A 22,939-nucleotide genomic window follows, 5' to 3' on the forward strand; every position below is an offset into this window, starting at 1 on the left:
GGAGAAGTGGGGAGAGGCTGTCTCAGCGGCTCGCTGAGACACTGAGACTGCCATCAATCAAGGCAGCTGGAGAATCCAGACTTGGGAAGTCGAGATGACGAGCTGCCTCGACTGATGGCAGTGACATCAGCAGAGAGCGGACTTTAGTCCGCTCTCCGCTGAAAACAGAGCACAATTGTGCAAAGTGAATTGCTCTCCTGTGACCCAGAGGAAAAGCCCAGCCTAAAAATCTCAGACTGGACTTCTCCTTTAATGAATCAAGGTAAGTTTAAGTGATACTTTTTATTGGCTAACTTAAGTCAAAAAAGATGCAAGCTTTTAGGATGCCTTAGCTCACCTATTTTGGCTTTATGTGGCTGCTCAAGTTGTTTATTTTAGATGTTTCCTGCAGACCACACAGAACTGCTGCTTAAAGTTGAACTCCAGACACACATTCCAAAAAAAAGTTGTTTCAAAAAAACTATATTGATACGTTTGGAGAAAATATGTTACTGCTAATAATATTGCTGTTTTTAGCTGCTCCTCCTTTTCATTTTTTTGGTTATGGAGACTGGTCACTACTGTGGGTATTCTTTGCAGCAGGTGAGTGGTTTCCTACGTGCCTTAGATTGCTCAGTACACTCTCTATCGTTACAGGAAAGGCCAAAATGCAAGCCCCCTCCACTACCGCACTCTATAAATGTCATACTGGGTAATGACAAAGGGAGTACACTGCTCCCCTGTCAATGCAGACACTGCCCAAATCACTTCCCCAAACGTTCCAAGGACAAGCTCCAATTATAGCTGTATGTGGCTTATAGGAGCTGTTAGTTTCATTGCACATGCTTATATCACCAGGATAAGATGTAGGAGGTCCTGAAGTACACTTCCTCTAACTGTAGACATTAAGAGAGAGGAGGAAGAGGCTGCTAATGACAGCCACAGTGGAGAGAGTTAGTAAAATGAGCACTTTGCATTCAAATTTGTTTTTAAATCCATTCTCACCGTTTGAAATATCTTAAGGGGGATAAGAGGTTTAGTCAGGCTGGGGTTTATTTACTAAAGCTAGAGTGAAAAATCAGGCTCACTTCTGCTTAGAAACCAGTCGGTTTCCAAGTTTTATTGCGGAAGCTTGATTGAACAAGTTGAGGTTAGTAGCTGATTGGTTCTTTTTTTAGTAAATAAGCCCCAGTGTTATTATTTGTTGAAAAGCTGCAAGGATCTGATTTTTCAAAACCAACCAAAAAAAGGTGAGAATTGCAGTTGAGAAAGGCAGGCAGTGAGAGTTCTACTTATAATCATACAGATTGTAGACACCCCTATATCATTACGGATTTTCTGATTTACAGTAGTATGAGAAAAAAATATATATCCTAAGAAGGACTTACTTTATAAATGTAAGATTTGTATGGAGAAGCAGAGAGGGCTACTAAGCAACATGACTATTCAGGGATGTGCGGTGAGGTCAGTGCCTGGTGAGGCACTGGCTAGTATCAGAGCCAGATACACACAAGTTACATATACGATTCTCATTAGCTACCAACAGTCCTGATTTTATTAAAACAAGTCCTTATGTTGGTTACATTAGTAAATTATGAGAACTAATTAAAGTGCTATATATAATCTATATAATAAAATAATAGAACCTGAACTCTTCTCTGAATATATTGATTATAGATAGCACCTTCATTAGTTCTCATAGTTTACTAATTTAACCAGCATAAGGACTTGTTTTAGCATCTGTAAACAACGTTCAAACCACACATGTGAGAGGTATCGCCGTGGACGTTAGCACAAGAGCAATAATTCTAGCACTAGACCTTCTCTTTAACTCTAAACATGTAACCTCTAAAAAGTTTTAAAGCGTTGCCTATGGAGATTTTTAGGTACTGAAGTTTGGCGCCATTCCATGAGTGTGCGCAATTTTAAAGCATGACATGTTAGGTATCAGCGTAACATCATCTTTCACATTATACTTTAGGTTTTTTTTTTATTCATAAAAAACTTTTTTTTCCAAAAGAAAAAAAATTGCTACACAAATACCATGTAACATAAAAAGTTGCAATGACCACCATATTATTTCCTAGGGTGTCTGCTAAAAATATATATACAGTGGGGACAGAAAGTATTCAGACCCCCTTAAATTTTTCACTCTTTGTTATATTGCAGCCATTTGCTAAAATCATTTAGGTTCATTTTTTTCCTCATTAATGTACACACAGCACCCCATATTGACAGAAAAACACAGAATTGTTGACATTTTTGCAGATTTATTAAAAAGGAAAAACTGAAATATCACATGGACCTAAGTATTCAGACCCTTTGCTGTGACACTCATATATTTAACTCAGGTGCTGTCCATTTCTTCTGATCATCCTTGAGATGGTTCTACACCTTCATTTGAGTCCAGCTGTGTTTGATTATACTGATTGGACTTGATTAGGAAAGCCACACACCTGTCTATATAAGACCTTACAGCTCACAGTGCATGTCAGAGCAAATGAGAATCATGAGGTCAAAGGAACTGCCTGAAGAGCTCAGAGACAGAATTGTGGCAAGGCACAGATCTGGCCAAGGTTACAAAAAATTTCTGCTGCACTTAAGGTTCCTAAGAGCACAGTGGCCTCCATAATCCTTAAATGGAAGACGTTTGGGATGACCAGAACCCTTCCTAGAGCTGGCCGTCCGGTCAAACTGAGCTATCGGGGGAGAAGAGCCTTGGTGAGAGAGGTAAAGAAGAACCCAAAGATCACTGTGGCTGAGCTCCAGAGATGCAGTCGAGAGATGGGAGAAAGTTGTAGAAAGTCAACCATCACTGCAGCCCTCCACCAGTCAGGGCTTTATGGCAGAGTGGCCCGACGAAAGCCTCTCCTCAGTGCAAGACACATGAAAGCCCACATGGAGTTTGCTAAAAAACACACCTGAAGGACTCCAAGATGGTGAGAAATAACATTCTCTGGTCTGATGAGACCAAGATAGAACTTTTTGGCCTTAATTCTAAGCAGTATGTGTGGGGAAAACCAGCCACTGCTCATCACCTGTCCAATAGGGATATCCTGGACGAAAACCTTCTCCAGAGTGCTCAGGACCTCAGACTGGGCCAAAGGTTTACCTTCCAACAAGACAATGACCCTAAGCACACAGCTAAAATAATGACGGAGTGGCTTCACAACAACTCTGTGACTGTTCTTGAATGGTCCAGCCAGAGCCCTGACTTAAACCCAATTGAGCATCTCTGGAGAGACCTAAAAATGGTTTGTCCACCAACGTTTACCATCCAACCTGACAGAACTTGAGAGGATCTGCAAGGAGGAATGGCAGAGGATCCCCAAATCCAGGTGTGAAAAACTTGTTGCATCTTTCCCCAAAAGACTCATAGCTGTATTAGATCAAAAGGGTGCTTCTAATAAATACTGAGCAAAGGGTCTGAATACTTAGGACTATGTGATATTTCAGTTTTTCTTTTTTAATAAATCTGCAAAAATTTCAACAATTCTGTGGTTTTTTTTGTCAATATGGGGTGCTATGTGTACATTAATGAGGAAAAAATGAACTTAAATAATTTTAGCAAATGGCTGCAATATAACAAAGAGTGAAAAATTTAAGGGGGTCAGAATACTTTCCGTCCCCACTATATATATATATATATATATATATATATATATATATATATATATATATATATATATATTTAGCTTGATTAAAAAAGTTTTCTTTCAGCAGCAGCAGATTCTCCCTCTTAACTATGTGAGAAAAATGTGGGATTATGGGTAAACCTTATACCCATAAACCCATGTTTTTTCCTTGTAGTTTAGAGAGCTGGGCTGGAAGGGAGTATTTCCCCCTTCTATGACAATGCAGTGAGAGGACAGCCTTCACTGCAACATTTTTATCGGACAGCGGCAGTGAGGGCTTCAGCCAGGGGAATATATGTGTTGGTGTGTGCGTAAATGATTTTTCTAAGGTAACCCAAGCTTTCCCAAACCTGTGAGTCCTCCAGTCCACAACTCTGGTCAAGTGACAAGCTAGGTAGTACTTGTAGATATCAGGTAGTCCGATCCCACCTTTATTCTTAGCTCGTGTGAGGCGAGTGTATTTGATACGTGGGGTGTTGTTCTTCCAAATGCAAGCTTTTTTGTATAGTGCAAAAAAAGGGCGGGGAAGGTGAATTGGGATCGTCTGCATTAGGTAGAGTAGGCGGGGAAGAATGATAATTTTTACTAGGGCTGAGCGTCCAAACCAGGGTACGTTGAGGCTGGCCCATTCTTTCAGATTCGATTGGATTCTGGTGAGTGCTGGTAAGAAATTGTGGTGATAGGGGTCAGATACTCTCTTGGTTATGTGGATGCCCAGGTTGGGAATGGAGTCCTTCTTCCACACGAAAGGGAAGGACTCCTGGCAATGAGTTACTTCTAGTTGGGGAAGTAAGATGTTCAGGGCATGTGATTTGGAATAATTGACTTTGAAATTTGATAGGTCTCCAAACTGCTTTATGTCTTTTAGTAGGTTTGGTAGGGAAACACGAGGTGATTGTAGTGATAGAAGGATATCATCGGCAAATGCAGCGACTTTGAAGTCTCTATTCGCTATGGTGATCCCCTTGATGTCTGAATTTGCTCTCAGTTTATTTAAGAGGGGTTCTAGTGTCAGAACGAAAATTAAGGGGGAGAGAGGGCATCCTCGTCGTGTCCCATTGCTGATGGTAAAGACGTTCGACAGGTGGCCATTTACTTTTACCCTCGCTGAGGGGTTGGAAGCTGTTTTTGTTTCTTAGTCTATGTGCTTGAACTGCAGTGGAATCTCTAATCAGCTTTACATTACTTATTTATAATTTTAGTATGCTTGTTGAGAAAATTAGAGCTTCAGTTTAAATAGTATAGTAAGTGATGCATATTGATTCAGCACATCAAGTAGCTGAACTAATCCACTAATACATATTCAGATGGTATTTTTTCCTCCAGCATCAAAACTTCAGCTGTTTTCTGGTGGTTAATCTCTGAGTTTGAAGAATAATTCCCAGACCAGTATAAAACTTTCAGTGTCTAAAAATTAAGAAAGTGAATTGAAAGCTTATGATTTATGATTCATGTTGGTTCATTAGAATGAACTATACTATGCCTGAATCACCACTAGCGGTATAGCTCAAATAAAGGCATCTTCTGACCTTATGATAAGAAAATGTTGCTCAGGAATTATTTTTATCAGCGTGCGTAGTCTCTATATAATTCTATATTTTTCTGTGGGAGTCTTGTGCAAAAAGAGGAAGACAAAGGAAGACGAAACGAATATCATGCAAAGTCACAATCTAACTGATGTCAGATGAGTGGAAAGTGGAAAGACATGATGTGCAATGTGTAGATAGCAAATCTTTTTTATGGGAAATAGGCTTTCCTTATTGTTGCTGTTAATTCCTGCTGCTAGAAATGCTAGCTGCCTGGCTATTACACTGATGGTTCCAATATTTTCTCAGTCACTGAATCAGAACAAATATGCAGATCAGGATTCTCATTGACTTAGAAAGACTGAAAATAGGGGCAACTAGCAATTTCAGCCTACAAATCACTCTCAGTACAGCAACAAACTGTATTAACAGGGGCGTAACTAGAAATAGCAGGGCCCCATAGCAAAATGTTGTATGGGGCCCCCCTGCAAACAGCCCACCCCAGCTGCCCTAGTGTCAATGCAGCGTGACCTGTGCCACATATAGCGTGACCTGTGCACAATCCAGCGTGACCTGTGCCCAATGCAGCGTGACCTGTGCCCAATGCAGCGTGACCTGTGCCCAATGCAGCATGACCTGTGCCCCATACAGCGTGACCTGTGCCCCATACAGCATGACCTGTGTTCTATGCACCATGACCTGTGCCCAATGCAGCGTGACCTGTGCCCAATGCAGCGTGAACTGTGCCCCATACAGCGTGACCTGTGCCCCATGCAGCGTGACCTGTGCCCAATGCAGCATGACCTGTGCCCAATGCAGCGTGACCTGTGCCCCATGCAGCGTGACCTGTGCCCCATACAGCGTGACCTGTGCCCCATACAGCGTGACCTGTGCCCCATGCACCGTGACCTGTGCCCAATGCATCGTGACCTGTGCCCAATGCAGCGTGACCTGTGCCCCATGCAGCGTGACCTGTGCCCCATGCAGCGTGACCTGTGCCCCATGCAGCGTGACCTGTGCCCCATACAGCGTGACCTGTGCCCAATGCAGCGTGACCTGTGCCCAATGCAGCGTGACCTGTGCCCAATGCAGCATAACCTGTGCCCCATACAATGTGACCTGTACTCCATACAGCATGACCTGTGCCCCATACAGCGTGACCTGTGCCCCATACAGCGTGACCTGTGCCTAATGCAGCGTGACCTGTGCCCCATACAGCGTGACCTGTGCCCCATACAACGTGACCTGTGCCCAATGCAGCGTGACCTGTGCCCAATGCAGCGTGACCTGTGCCCAATGCAGCGTGACCTGTGCCCCCATACAGCGTGACCTGTGCCCAATGCAGTGTGACCTGTGCCCAATACAGCATTGCCTGTGCCCAATACAGCCTGGTCTGCCTGTGCCCCATACAGCCTCACCTGTGCAGAGGAATAGGCAAGCCACCCAGATCAGCAGAGAGCGGGTTTGCCCGCTGTAATAGCTTTCATTTGAATTTCCCGTCCTCCCGGGGCTCATCGTCACATAGCCCCACCTCTTGGGCTGATGCCTTTGATGACGTCACATGTCCCGCATTGGATTGGCGTTCTGTCTATCAAAGGCGCCGGGCCAAGAGGTGGAGCTATGTGACGTGAGCCCCGGGAACACTGGAAGTTCTAATGAAAGCTATTACAGCGGGCAATTCAGCTCTCTGCTGATCCGGGTGGCTTGCCTCTTCCTTTGCACAGGTGAGGCTGTATGGGGCACAGGCAGACCAGGCTGTATTGGGCACAGGCAACGCTGTATTGGGCACAGGTCACGCTGCATTGGGCACAGGTCACAGCTTGCCTCTTCCTCTCCTCTCTCTTCCTCTGGCTGGGAGACTGTGCCAGCGGTGCTCTCATCCTCACTGGGCCCCACTTGGCTGCGGGCCCCATAGCGCCCGCATGGGTCGCTATGTTGGTAGTTACGCCCCTGTGTATTAACATCGACAATTCAAACTAAACATATTATGAAAAAATACATAAGCAGAGATTACTAATAGTAAAATCCACATATTACCAATATCTGTAGATCAAAGATAAAGGCTGCGGAAATCGCATACAAATCTTGACCTTCCCTTGTTAAATTAAAGTGAAAGCCATCCCTTTCTACTTCATAAGTCTCCCTACAGGTCAGTGAAGCTGCCTATCACATTAAAGGACCAACGGAAACTCAGGAGGTGAAAGAGGGTGGAACAAGGCTCAAGTTCTTTTTTTTGCTGAAAAAGAGAAAATCAGTAGATTCCTCCATCATAAACAGCTTGGATGGACGAATCTCCACTGCTAGCTGTTGTATTCAGGTAGCCATGGCACCCGGCTGATAATTTCCACCTGGCCTAGTGGTGCTGACAGGGAATTTCAGCAGGAATCTGTCGAAACTTGAGATGTCTATGGCCAGTTTTAGTTGCACAAAAATATTAGGATTATCTTATGTAATCATTTTCTTGGTTTCCTATGTAAACTTTTGTACAACAATGACTTGTGTACTCTGTTACTAAAAACATATGTGACATATCTGTATTCAGTGACCTGTGCAAAATCACTGTGTGTGTGTTCTTTGTTGAAATGTATCTGTAGTCAAATGCTTCAGATAAAGTAGGGAAGGGATAGAACCCCTTTCAGGTTTTTACTACTGTCTGTATCCCTACTGGGGTGTCCCTCTCCATTTGTCTGGGTGAAAGTGATAAGAAATACAAATTTCATAGCTGTCAATGAAACAGAAGTTAAGGAGGAATCTTTTAAAAAAAGGGCATATTTGTTCTGGTGACAACTTTCTAAGAGGTGATTTCATGTCCTAATCATTGCCATTTGTTGAACCCCCCATATCGTGTGTTCAGTTCCTGCCGCAGAACTTATGAATTGTTCATACACGGTTCTTCCCCCCGTTACTTGCCAAATCAATCAATTTTGTGTGCGTCATGCACGGCGCCACACCACATTCCACAATACTTTACACACCCACTACAGACCGATGCGGACCCAGTCACACGGCCATTGTCGCAGGTAGGATTAGTTACCATGTTTCTCATGTCAATTCATAGCCACTCGCAGTGTCACCCATACCATGTGTTCGGATCCCGCAGTGGAACTTACGCACTTCTCTCGTTCTTTTTTCCAAACCAAACTTTGTTGTTTTGCCTCATGCAAGGCATCACGCCATACATTCCTGATACGTTGCACTCCCGCCACAGTCCGCCGCAAACCAATCGCATAGCTCACTTTCACAGGTAAGATTTGTTACCACATTCTTTATGTCGTTTTAATTCGTTACCATTCGTTGTCTCCCATGTTGTTCATTAGTTCCCCCTACAGGACCTACAAATTAAACGGACATTGTCCTTATGCCTTATACTGCCCGCTTAGGAGTTAGCCAGGTGTTTCTATCTTTTTCTCAGTAACCCAACTGTCATTTGTTGAGACCCTGCAGCCAGGCAAAACCGTCTCAGCAGCCTAACACCCTTGTTGAGACCCTTGTGAAATGCAATATCATTTTAGCAAACCTCTCACTCATCAAAAAACCTTTGCCACCACGCAATCTCGGTCCAACAACCTGACACCTTGTTGAGACCCTTGCAAAATGCAATATCGTCTCAGCAACCTCTCACTCATCAAAAAAAAAAAAAAAATAATAATAATAAAATAAAAAAAAAACCCTTTGCCATCATGCAATCTCGGCCTAGCAATCTGACACCTGCTGAGACCATTGCAACCACCCAAATTGTCTCAGCAGCCTGACACCCTTGTTAAGATCCTTGCAAAACGCAACATCATCTCAGCAACCTCTCACTCATGGAGGCCCTTGCGACTACGCAATATCATCTCAAGACAAACCTCATACTCATCGAGACCCTTGCGACTTCGCAAAATCAGCAAGACCTTTGTGACCACGCAGTCTCGCCCCAGCAACCTGACATTCATTAAGACCCTTGCAGCCAGACGAATTGTCTTAGCAACCTGACACTCTTGTTGAGGCCCTTGCAAACGCAATATTGTCTCAGCAGCCTCACACTCATCGAGACTCTTGCAACTGCAATATCGTCTCAAAACAACCTCATATTCATCGAGAACCTTGCAGTCACGCAATATCATCTTAAACAACTTCATACTCATCGAGACCCTTGCAATCACGCAATATCGTCTCAAAACAAATCTCATACTCCTCGAGACCTTTGCAACCACGCAATATTGTTTCAGCAAAACAAACTGAGACCCTTGCGACCATGCAATATCGTCTCAGCAAACCACACTGAGATCCTTGCAACCACGCAATGTCATCTCAAAAACAAACCTTCATACTCATCTCGACCCCTGCAAACACGCAACATCGTCCCAGCAACCTGACACTCACTGACACCCTTGCAACCACGCAATATCGTCTCCAGTAGTATAAAACACTTCACGGCATGCACCTTACAGGACCCCAGTAAACAGTCAGTATTCTCGGCCCATGCATTCAAGTCCCTGCCTACGGGGCATACAGAAGCACCAACCCATAGTCAGTGGCAAACGCCTACCTATCACGAGTGACCTCTTCAGGGACATGTCTGAAATCCTTACTTTTTCTCTGTGTGGGGCTTTACCCAGCCTAGTCATCTAAGTGGCCATCTACCAGTCCTTCTACAGTTACCTACGACCTAGTGGATTTACCGTCAGTGGCTCCGGCAGTCTGACACTGCTCTGACACCACCTGACTCGCTTTCCGAACCATTACACCCTTAATCTCACAGTCTGCAAAATGCAACATACCGGCCTCGGGTTGACATGAACCTGACTCGGGTTGAATCAGCCTTTCCCATCCAGGATTTAGCATATATCCAGAGAAGCCTTTCTCATCCAGGGTTTTGTGGATCCCTAGGGTTCCACCAAAGGCTACTAGGGGTTCTTTAAGCTGTGGGGCTAACTGACCGCCTATTTGTTGATGCTTGCATAGTTTTGGGGCCAGTTCCGCTTGGCTGAGCCAACAGCATGACATCTGAGATATTTTTAGCTGTCAGTAAGGGTCGAAAACATTCTTCCAACTGACCACCAATGTAAGAGCCAATTTTCCATATTGACAGTCAATTAATTGCAAAATACCGGCCTCGGGTTGACATGAACCTGACTCGGGTTGAATCAGCCTTTCCCATCCAGGATTTTGCATATATCCAGAGAAGCCTTTCTCATCCAGGGTTTTGTGGATCCCTAGGGTTCCACCAAAGGCTGCTAGGGGTTCTTTAAGCTGTGGCTAACTGACCGCCTATTTGTTGATGCCTGTATAGTTTTGGGGCCAGTTCCGCTTGGCTGAGCCAACAGCATGACATCTGAGATATTTTTAGCTGTCAGTAAGGGTCGAAAACATTCTTCTGACTGACCACCAATGTAAGAGCCAATTTTCCATATTGACAGTCAATTAATTGGTTTTAGCGGGGGTTCCCTGAGACCTGGATATATTTTTAATTTGAGAAAGGCTAATCCAATGTAAGACAAACATACTTCAACGTGTCCTGAACTTTTGCTCTGAGATTTTATTGTATCTTGTCTATCGCATCTCCAAACTCTATTAGTAACACAATTATTCCTTTCACAGTTCCAGTTGATGTTGGGTATTTTGAGAAGCTGGCATTTTTTAAACAAATTACTTGTACTAATGGCTATATGCTAAGAGAGTGTACCAGAATAGGGAAAAGAGACAAGGACATGAAAGACAGCAAACACAGAAACATAGGCCTCCTTTTTTTTTTTTTTAGGGTTTTGTCTGAGTATAGATCTATATTTGTCGCAAGCATGTTCAAATTTACAACTGTTGACTGACTACCAAGTATCAACTACTGTAAAATAACACTTTCTAAGATTAGTTTTGAAGATTCTGCTGTTAGTTTGAGTTAATGTCCCATTGTTCTTGATCTTAGCTACTGCCCTCCTGAACTGCATTATCATGTCTCACCTTTCCCATCTTTCTTGAGACATATTAAGTTACATTTTCAGCTCCCGCAAATCTCTTCTAATATAGTTTATGCCTAAGTCTAACCAAAGAAAGTGGAATCTTCCACTATTCAAATGGAGGGAGGAATCTCCCCTGCCGGCTATTTTGTTTAGGCTCCCATATCAGTGACTGATCTGCGGTTACAGTATATATAGATACCCTGAACAACTGCTATAACAGGAAAGTGGAGGTAAGACTATGAAAATAGGGGTTGTTAGCAGAATGCCTATCGGGCTGCATACCTTTTTTCAGTTAGGTTACAAGGACAATTATGAGGTACTGGTACTAAGTGTTCTCATGTTAAGGGGTAGTGGAGTTTAAAAGATTCTTACTTGGAGTACTCAATAAACACTCATTTTAATAAGGTGCTACACACATAAGTTGAGAACCTTGCTCTGAAGTACTCAATGAGAACTGAGCACTTCACAGATACACATCTTTTGGGTAAAGATGGCAGACCCTCTGACCAAGGACCTCTGAATTTGGTAGGGTATATGCATGCTTGCCATCCTAGTAGCGGCTGGTCCTTTTTTCTGTATAGAATCCTTTGAATTACTAGATACAGCAGTGGACTTTATCTCTCAGTAATTAGATCCTTGAAATGACAGATTTATTGTGTCATTAGTGAATAGTGAAGATTACTTCAGCTTACTTCTCTGGGAGCCTGAACGTCAATGAATTCTTGGAAGATATGACGAGCCTTTGCTGGCAGTTTGTTCACGGAGCGGGTTTTCCTGTATTCTTCACAGGCCATCCAGAACTCCAAATTCTCCTCACTGAATTCTGTCTGCAGAAAGGTACGGAATGCAGAGCGGCCATCTAGGGTAAAAAGATTCTGATCAAACTTCACACTTCTTCATTTAACTAAACAGCAATGTACAGACCCTAATATCATTAAAGCTGATGTTTAGGTATGGCAATGTTTATTCAGCTTCACTCACGGCAAGTTCTTTTTGCTGATTTATTTAAAATTGTCCTATATAAGTCATATCTATTACTCGAAGATCCTAATTACCTAAGGACTTTATTTTGTGGCTGACTGAACATGCATGAGCCAACCACTGAAAAAATACTTTCAACAAATTTGTGGAAATTGAAGAGCTAATACACATCTCCCATGACATGACTTATAGTACCTTGACTTGCTGGCTACACATTAAAGCAACCCTAGCATATTCCTAGATAATACTTCATGCTCCAAATTCAAACCAAGTAACCTAAACAGGGCCCGATGTAAAGGCCACCCTTCATAGTTGAGCTTTGCCAAGCTTGCACCTTCTGACATACACCCACTAACTACCCTTTTCTCTTCCAATTACTAGTTTACACGTCCCCTTTTTTCTCTTCTTTTGCATATCACTACCCCTAACCCTCTCCCTTTCCTCTTCCCCCTCCCCTTAACATTGTACACGTTCACCCACTATACCACCAAATCTACCCCATCTATCCTATTCGTTCGTCCATACTTATTGTATCTCCTATATTATCCTTAAGTTGCAATATGTATCTAAACTTAGATTTCAAGAATCACAAAGAGCATTTTGAGGGACTGTCAAGAGATCAATATACCACATATGCATATTTGAATGAAAAGCTCTTACTAGACGGTTGAAGGCCACCTGCTTAATATTTATGACCTCGGGGATGGTAAAATACGGCCCTCCATGCCCCAAATCCGCCGGTGAACGGCTGGCACAATTCGCCTGGGGCTCTCAAAATGGTGCTGGATCACAGGAGGAGGAGGAGGAATGGCCGCCGCTGCAGAGATCCACAGAGGCACCGCTTCAGGCATCCTCATCTCCAGCAGTGGACAGGGTGAGTCCTAAGCCCCAAAGAGAGGCAGCGATCCACAGGGGAAGATCGCTGGACAGGTTAAAGGATTGCTGGGCAAGAGCTGACAGGGAGGTAGTGGGAGAAGAGGAACCGTCCCTGTCACAGATAATGGCGGCCATACAGGGATGCCAAACAAAGTTATTGGATCACTTTGAGGAGCTAAGAATGGAGTTTTCATTCATGAAGCATGATATGCAAAAGCTGAGGGAGAAGGCACAGATTACAGACCGCCGTGTCACTGCCCTGGAAGATACTATGAGACCCTTAGATACTGCGGCACAGGTGACCAGAAAGACTTTATCTGAACATACTTTAAAGATGGCCGACATGGAAGACCGCATGCGGAGAAACAATATAAGGCTGGTGAGGTTCCCAGAAGGAGTGGAGGGAAAGCACCCTGAGGAATATCTAGAGCAATGGCTGATTGCTAATATGGCGCCTGATACCTTTACAAAAATGTTTGCTATTGAAAGGGCCCATTGAGTTCCAGGCAAAGAGTTCCAAAGGGATCCCCCCCAGATCTATGATAGCAAAAGTGCTTCACTTCCGGGACCGGGAGAATATCCTAAGGGGAGCCAGGGTGGGCCCTGAGATGACTTCTGATGGAAATCGCATATCGATATACCCTGATTTCTCTGCAGTTACCCAGAAACAGAGGGCTTCATTCCAACCCATAAAGAAAAGATTGAGAGATCTCAACCTGATTTACAGCATGCTATATCCTGCTAAGCTGCGCGTTGTGGAGAATGGGAAAACGCATTTCTTCACAAATCCTACTGAGGCGTCTGAATGGCTGGACTCTCGTGGTAGTCGGAGGAATAGAGCCTCGTCTCGATTGCCTTGATGAAGGTGAAAACATGTGGAGCAAGTTTTTTCTTTGGGTGAGAGAATACCAAAAAGGAAACGATACTGACTGCCTATTTGACTGTATCTTGTGGTGTCTCTCTCCTTCCCACCTTGGCTCCCTTCCCCCCTCCCTTTTTTTCTCCTCCCCCTTTTTTTTCTCCTTTTTTTGCTCTCCTATTGGGGTTTTTTTTTTTTTTTTTTTTTTTGCTGTAACACAATTTTTTTCTTCATGTTGAAATATTGCTGGAACAGGAGATCCGACACTGTAGATGCAATTTCTCCCTGATTGTTATGTGGGGGGGGGGGAGGGGGAACATTGATCCTTCTTGTTCTGTTCCTGGAAAGTTTTTTTCTGGAGGACTTTTCTATAGACACTAGTTGTCCTAAAGTTTTTTTTTTTTGGTTTATATTGATGCTGCCCTGTGCCAAAAAGATTGCAGTGTCTGCAGACGGATCTTGAGGCTGCAATCTACTGCAAATTTTGTTTGTTGGGAGAAAGTGTTTTTTTTTCTATTTCTTTAGAGGTAAAGAAAACATTTTTTACTGACTTATTATTTTTTATTGTTTTTGATGCTAAGTGGCACTGTTGCTCCTCAGTAACGTGCCTTATGTGACTGGTGTAAGTCGCATCCCTGCTGCTAATTTACATTGTGGTTATGGGAAAAAAGTGCCTGGTATGTTGGGACTGGGTGCAGGGAGGGGGGAGGGGAAAGCTTGGAAGCTACAATTTTTGTTTTTTTTTAAGTCTGTCTTTGGTAGGAATGGTTCACGTTTGCTGTGTTTGCAGGAAATCATTTCAAATGCTCTGCTTGTATCGCCCTTTGCAAGTGCTGGGAGAAGACTGGAGCCCATCTGGGTGGCCAGATTGGTCATGTGAGATGGGGAGGTCCGCCTGCTACTTAAATTATGGCGGTTAGTCTCAAAATTTTGGCCTGGAATGTGTGCGGGGCCTCAATTCTAAATTCAAGCGCTCATTGATTTTTGATTATATTAAGAAATATAAGCCCCATGTAATACTATTCCAGGAAACGCACCTACAGGGCTCCAGGGTTCTCTCATTAAAGCGAGCACATATTGCTGGGGCCTATCATGCTACTTACTCTTTGTATGCAAGGGGAGTTTCCACTCTGGTTACTAAAGCTATGCCTATTTCGATACATGCGGTTCGGACTGATATTAAAGGGAGGTTTGTGGTATTAGTGGTCCAGGTGATGAATACATTTCTAACAATAGTGAATTTATATGTACCTCCTCCTTTCTCCCTAGCTCATTTAGACGATATGCTACAAATAATTTATGAGGTAGCGGAGAGGAGGATCTATATATTGGGTGATTTCAATGCCATGGCAGAGCCAGCTCTGGATAGACTAGGGGCGATGTCTGGCATGGCGGCTCCTTTAGCGGGATAGTTGTCTGCACATGGCTTCAGAGATGTCTGGCGTTTCCATCATCCTGGTGTGTGGGAATATTCCTGTTACTCCGAAACGCATAAGACGCTGTCCAGGATAGACACCGTCCTGACTGAGGGAGACGGTATGCAATTGGTTCAGGGGGTTTCCTATTTGCCCAGAGCTTTATCGGATCATTCCCCTATGTTACTGGAACTTAATTTAGGACCGAAGCCGGGTTTACGACTATGGCGAATGGAGGCGAGTTGGCTTCAGGAGGAATATATAAAAATCAAATGTACAGAGACGATCAAACATTTTTGGGCAGAAAATGCTGGCTCCGCATCCACACTTCTCCAATGGGAGGCTTTTAAGGCCACACTGCGAGGAGTGTTCATGACGGAAGTCCAAGGTTTTAAAAAACAACTGGCCTCAGAGGTACAACTTAAAGAGACTGAGGTGACACTGGCGGAAGCTGAGTATGTTAGAGACCCCACGACGGAGAGGCTACTGACTTTACAAACCAGAACAAGGGACTACAAGACGATCCTCACAGATCGAACCACAAAATAAAATCTTGCACAACGTAGACGCATATTTAAATTTGGAGACAAGAATGGCAGGCTTCTGGCATACTTGGCGAGACCTGACTATGTTCCGGTGTATATTAAGTCAGTGTATGATGATTCTAAGATTGAAATATGTGACTCGGCTGTTATCCTAGACATTTTGGCTCGCTTTTATAAAAAACTATATAGCTCTTGTGCTCCTTTGGAACTGGAGAAATTGGGGACTTACATAGCTGATGTTGAATTACCTAGATTGACAGAAAAAGACAGTACTGCTTTAGAAGCGGGCATTACGGTGGAGGAGGTGAAGAAGGCGATTGCCTCCTTTCCGCCTAGGAAGGCACCTGGACTGGATGGCCTTCCTTCGGAATGGTACAATACTTTCCGCTACGGTATGGCCCCACACCTATTAAAAGTTTTCAATACAGCTAGATCGGATGGTAGACTCCCTCCTTCTATGAGGGAAGCCTTGATTGTACTAATACCTAAGGGGGGGTAAAGATCCCCGATAATGTGATTCGTATCGTCCAATTTCATTGATGAATATGGACATGAAAATTCTCGCAAAAATACTAGCAGGTAGATTGCAATCAGTTATACTTAATTTGGTGGATGCCGACCAAACTGGTTTTATTCAAGGTCACTGTGCACAGATGAATATTAGGAGACTTTTTATAAACCTTCAGACAGCCCATGACAACTCAGGGACTAGAATAGTGGCTTCTTTGGATACAAAGAAAGCCTTTGACTCCGTAGAGTGGACATATTTGTTTCATCTCCTTGAGTCGTATGGGTTTGGCCCTTGTTTTATCTCTTGGGTGAGGTTACTCTACACGGACCCGCTGGTAAGATTAAGGGTAAACGGTATAGTTTCGGACTCCTTTCCTATTTTCAGAGGCACCAGGCAGGGGTGCCCGCTTTCGCCCCTCCTGTTTGCCTTGGCAATAGAGCCTTTAGCAGTCAAACTGAGAGCCACACCTCACTTGGTGGGACTGAGACTGGGTGAGTTTGAGGAGCGAGTCTCGCTTTATGCGGACGACATGTTGCTATATTTACAGGATCCAGGGCCCTCGCTCTCAGAAGCTTTCCGATTGATTCAGGAATTCGGTGATTATTCTGGATTCCGGATTAATTGGAAAAAGTCCTCTATCTTCCCTATTGATGGGGAGGTGGGGATCCCAACGGACTGTCCCATTCCACTCTCCACTTCTTTTAGGTACTTGGGGGTTGAGATCCAGCTTCCCATCTCTATGTTTTTGGAGAAAAACTTGATGCCGGTTATACAACACTTTCGGGAGCAGGTACGGAAATGGCAGAATTTACCGATTACCCTATTGGGACGGATACATTTATTTTAAATGATTTTCCTGCCCAAATTTCTTTACATTCTTTCGAACTCTCCGGTTTTTGTGACTCTGAAGGTTTTTAAAAATATTGACTCCATTATTGTGGGTTTTCTTTGGGGCTCTAAAGCACCCAGGGTATCCCTGGCAATTTTAAAACTCCCAGTTACAATGGGTGGGATGGCTCTACCAGACCTGCGGTCTTACTTCCTGGCGTCACAGCTATCCTTTCTGCACTGGCGACTCTTTCCTTTAACACCCAATGCTACTACCCTGTTGGAGGCTGCTGTTGCCTCCTCGCAGGAAACACTACAAAATATGCTGTATAGGAAGGGGATACCAGGAAGGGAGGTGGGATCCGTGATGGCATTACCACAGAAAGTGTTTTACATATGCTCTAAGCGGAGGAAGGATGACCCATTGTGGCTATCACCGAATAGTCCTCTATGGTATAATAAGACACTTGCAGAGTTTCTGAAACTACCTGATGGACACAACTCTTGGGCTAGACATGGCATAAAATACCTACATCATATATACCAGGATAATCACTTCTGTACATTTCCACAGCTGAGAGAGAATTTTGGAATACCGAAGAACTGGTACTTTCGGTATGTCCAATTACATCATGCTGCGCTTGCGCAGTTTGGCGCTGATGAAATTATAGTGCAGAATACTGACTTGGAGAAGGTTCTGATAGACCCAGACCCGACAAAAAGAATTTCTAGATACTATGGGGCAGTGGGTCCGGGGGTGGTGATTACAACCTCTAGATCCATGGAACGTTGGGTCACGATTATCCCTGAGTTGTCGGAGGAAATGTGGCAGGAGGTGTTGGATACATATCTAATATCTGTTGTCTCTACGGATAAAATGATTCAATTTCGGTTCCTACATCAGCAGTACTATACGCCTACTAGACTTTATCGAATGCATAGACGGGAATCGGCTATATGCCATAAGTGTAGGGGGGCGGAGGGTACTTTCCTACACATGACTTCGGAATGTGAAAAGGTAAGACCACTGTGGTCACAGGTGACAGAATTCATTTCGGAACAGTTTGACTTGCCAAATATTTGCTCTCCCTTAAGGTGTCTCCTAGGGGTATTTGGACAAGAAGAAATGAGCACACACACAAAGTTATTTCTAAGGATTTTATTTTTTGGAGTAAGGAAGCTTATTGCTAGAAGATGGATACACGACAAACTGCTGACACTGGGGATGTGGAAAAAAGTAATTAACGCTGATGTTTTGATGTATAAAATGACTTATGAAGCTAGGGGGGCCTCTAAGAAATTTCAAAAAGTATGGTTTCGATGGGTTGCCTCTACTGATACCCTGGAAGGCAAGGGATAAATATTTTTCTGGGAGTTTCTTATTCCAGGAAGTGACTAAGCAGAGGGGAGATGATAATGAAGCTAAATTTTCTGTCAGGGGTGATGAGGTTTCTTTTGGTTTTGTTCTTTATCCTTTGGGACATTCTACCGAAGACAGACTTTGGGTGGGCGAGGGTGGAATGGGAGAAGTTGCTGGTTGTAATATACTGGTTTTTGTTTGTTTTTCTGGTTTAAAAAAAAGCACAAATACCAAATGAGTGATAAAGATAGAGAACTCATGAACCTGAATGTAGGAGCATTGCAATATGTATGTTTATTAATGCTGGTCAAATGTCAGATGTACACTTTTATTTTGACTTGTACGACACTTCAATATCGACTGTATTGTATAAATTTTGACTTTGTGCGCAATAAAAACTTTTGGAAAAAAAAAAAAAAGTCAACAATCAAGAGAAGATTTCACCAGAGTGAATACAGAGGCTTCACCACAAGATGTAAACCATTGGTGAGCCTCAAAAACAGGAAGGCCAGATTAGAGTTTGCCAAACAACAACTAAAAAAGCCTTCACAGTTCTGGAACAACATCCTATGGACAGATGAGACCAAGATCAACTTGTACCAGAGTGATGGGAAGAGAAGAGTATGGATAAGGAAAGGAACTGCTCATGATCCAAAGCATACCACCTCATCAGTGAAGCATGGTGGTGGTAGTGTCATGGCGTGGGCATGTATGGCTGCCAATGGAACTGGTTCTCTTGTATTTATTGATGATGTGACTGAGGCAAAAGCAGCAGGATGAATTCTGAAGTGTTTCGGGCAATATTATCTGCTCATGATCAGAAAAATGCTTCAGAACTCATTGGACAGCACTTCACAGTGCAGATGGATAATGACCCGAAGCATACTGCGAAAGCAACCAAAGACTTTTTTAAGGGAAAGAAGTGGAATGTTATGCAATGGCCAAGTCGATCACCTGACCTGAATCCGATTGAGCATGCATTTCACTTGCTGAAGACAAACTGAAGGGAAAATGCCCCAAGAACAAGCAGGAACTGAAGACAGTTGCAGTAGAGGCCTGGCAGAGCATCACCAGGGATGAAACCCAGCGTCTGGTGATATCTATGCGTTCCAGACTTCAGGTTGTAGTTGACTGCAAAGTATTTGCAACCAAGTATTAAAAAGTGAAAGTTTGATGGATGATTGTTAATCTGTCCCATTACTTTTGGTCCCTTAAAAAGTGGGAGGCACATATACAAACTGTTGTAATTCCTACACTGTTCACCTGATTTGGATGTAAATAACCTCAAATTAAAGCTGAAAGTCTGCAGTTAAAGCACATCTTGTTTTTTTAATTTCAAATCCATTGTGGTAGTGTAGAGAGCCAAAAAGATTAGAATTGTGTCGATGTCCCAATATTTATGGACCTGACTGTATGTATTGTGCAAGTGAGCCAAATTGATGCCAGCAAGCAGGAGCACTGTTAAGGTACATCTTAGTAAGTTTATAGGGAGTGAAATACCATCTATGAAGAGTTTTATGAAATAGCTTCCAATGATCTGCACATAGTGTGTGGCCTTATAAGGTGTTCTGATAGCCTTTTGCCAGGTAGTGTCAGAGAATTATAGCCCTAAATCTCTTTCCAATTTGAGAATCGTCAATGAGATGTACTAAGAACTAAAATAAAGAGATACCCTGCCTATGTGGTCTAGTTGTAATGTAAAAATGAGCTCCTGTGACTGATCCGCTATCGATTCTCCCCCAGCCCAGGTACCGACTTTCGCCTGCTATCTGCAGTTTGCCATCGATCCCGGGATCTCTGTGGAACCTCTGCCGGCCCTCTGCAATAGAGGAATGACCCAAAAAGGACAGTTTGAAGCCACGGGTTCCGAAATCCAAGATGGCGCAGCCACGAAAACACTGAAGGAGACTCAATGAGGCACTGACAAAATGAAGGACCTGGGACCCAAACCACAAAAGCCGCCAAAGACATAGGGTAAGGAGGTCCACAGAGATATGCTGTACTATGCCCAGAAGCTGACTGGGCTCATGGGGTCAGACACTGGACACTCACTGAGCACAAAGCCTAGCCACTCTGGGATACAAGCACAGGTGGCCATCTTAGCTGCACTCAGTGGGGATGAGGAGACAGATCAGGCTGATCCTATAGCCTCAGCCCAAAATGACCCAGACACAAATGACCCAGCTCAGCCCACTTTGGCAGACATCCTTAGGGCAGTGAACATATGTAATGCCTCTGTAAACACTATGAAGGAGCAATTTGGGGGCATGCGGGAAGAAGTGTCACTGCTGCGACAGGATTTACAAAAAATCTGGGAGCGCACCGCGGTCATGGAAATCAGAGTCAGTGAAATTGAGGATTAATTCCCCCCCATAGCAAGGGATACCAACTCAGCATACCAAATGGCAAAGGAAGCTAATGATAGAGCAGAAGATATGGAGAATCATCTCAGACAAAATAACATTCGCATTGTAGGCCTCCCTGAAAGGGTGGAAGGCAGAGACCTCACAGCTTTTGTAGAAAGTTGGCTACTTGATATATTTGGCAAGAATGTTTTCTTGCTCTTCTTCGCGGTGGAACGCGCACATAGAGTGCCCTTTTGCCCACCCCAACCAGGAGGAACACCTAGACCCATGTTGGTGAAATTGCTTCACTACCATGACAGAGAAACTGTGCTGCGACGGGCAAGGGAACGGGCTAACATACAGCATAATGGCACCAGGGTGTCCTTTTATCCCGATTTCTCAGCAGAGGTTCAGAGGCGCAGGGCAAAATTCTTTGATGTGAAACTCCGGCTCCTACAATTGTCCTATGCTATGTTATATCCCGCTAAACTCTGGGTTACCGTGAGAGGACAGGCTACATTTTTTGAATCGGCCAAAGATGCTTCCAACTGGACCGCAATGAGCAGGCACGGGGGCAAGAGGGGGAGGATGATTCACGCCTGATTCCCAGCTCTATTCTGGTTCCAAAGTTAAAACCCATCTTCACTGCTTAACATGATGGTGAGGGAATTCTTTCCGCTTATTCAACGGATGTTCTCTGACTGGGGGACATAATATTTCAGCAGATCAAGATGAGATCTACAAAAATCTAACTGTGGATTTACAAACTTTGCTATCGTTTGCACCTAAGCACTTGACTGAAGTTGCATTATCCCACTCTGCCCTGTTGGTGGAGCAAGACGAACATTGGTTAGTTTGGTTTGCAGTTCTTGAAAAACTTTCTTTTTTCCTCAGCTGGGGTTCTACCAGCGCCTTCGACACAGATGAAGATTTGGTTAGACAATATAGAAGCTTCAAATTGCACTCTGGGCATTGCTTATCCAAGTGGTACTCTGTGCCGCCTTTGACACACCAGCCTGTAACACTGACTCACCCTAATATATGGCAGGGATTCCTATAGTGTCCTGCAATGTGAGGAGGCTCCACTCGCCTCTCAAAAGAACCATGATATTTGTGTGCCTCAAAAAATTGAACCCAGGGGTGTTTTGTTTTCAGGAAACTCACTTGATTGAGGAGACGGTGAGCTGTCTACAGTACAACTGGGCGGGGAGGGCATATCACTCCACTCATGCCTCCTATTCAAGGGGTGTGAGTGTTTTGATCCATGGGTCCCTGTACTACCAGGAGCTTGACAGTAAAGTTTACCCACAAGGTCGTTTTGTGTTTATTCACTGTCGGTTTGGTTCATTGACCTGTATATTAGCTTGTGTATATATCCCTCCTCCCTTTATGGCAATGGTGCTTTGGCTCTTAATTTCCTACGTGGATGGTAGGCCGGATGTGCCAATACTTGTTATTGGGGACTTTAAATGCTGTCTAGATCCTGCCTTGGATAGACACCCAGCCCCTAGCACCTCTGCCCTCTCCAGGGGTACTCCCTTGGCGAGGTTGTTGCAAGAGGTGGGCTGGGTGGATATCTGGCGACATCGTAACCCTAGTGTCAAGCAATTTACATGTTTTTCCAAGTCTCATGGTAGCCTGTCTAGAACTGAACTGGGTGTGGGCAACTTGAGCATGCTCCCGTTTGTCTCGAATTTGGAATTTAGAATCCACAGTGTGTCTGACCATTCTCCATTGGTAGCACATATAACAGTATCCCAGCCCATTTCACTACCTAAAGCCGCGTTGAAATTTAATGCATTCTGGTTGAAGCTGTTCCAATCTCATGATAAAATGGCGGGGAGCATGCGAGAGTTCTTCACATTTCAGGATCTAGAGGCTTCTTGCCTACAGCACTGGGAGGCTTTTATGGCCTTCTGGAGGGTCAATAGGGTCAAATGAGCCTCACCAGCCCTTAAGGATGAGGTGGAATCTAGAGTGCAGGTCCTGGAACAATGGTACATTGTAGATCCCTCTGACTCAGCTAACGAGGTTTAGCAGGCTGCCCAATCTGCCTATGAGCATTTGCTTTCCTCCTCGGCTGAGAAAAAGAGGTTTTTTGTTAAACAGGCGTTTTTTGAAGAAGGGAAAAAAAACTGGA

The 22,939-nt window shown here is 43.9% G+C and overlaps 1 protein-coding gene across 2 annotated transcripts in view; it reads right to left on the minus strand.

Annotated features, from left to right (window-relative positions):
* RGS8 (regulator of G protein signaling 8) overlaps positions 1 to 22,939 on the minus strand; it is a 99,547-nt gene that overhangs the window by 13,635 nt on the left and 62,973 nt on the right. For both annotated transcript variants that reach the window (XM_073593355.1, XM_073593356.1), the window contains exon 4: positions 11,772 to 11,938. In XM_073593355.1, the coding sequence (XP_073449456.1) occupies positions 11,772 to 11,938 (167 nt within the window). The remainder of the gene's footprint in view (positions 1 to 11,771; positions 11,939 to 22,939) is intronic.

This window comes from Aquarana catesbeiana, linkage group LG07, assembly GCF_042186555.1.
Source record: "Aquarana catesbeiana isolate 2022-GZ linkage group LG07, ASM4218655v1, whole genome shotgun sequence".
Classification (NCBI taxonomy): domain Eukaryota; kingdom Metazoa; phylum Chordata; class Amphibia; order Anura; family Ranidae; genus Aquarana; species Aquarana catesbeiana.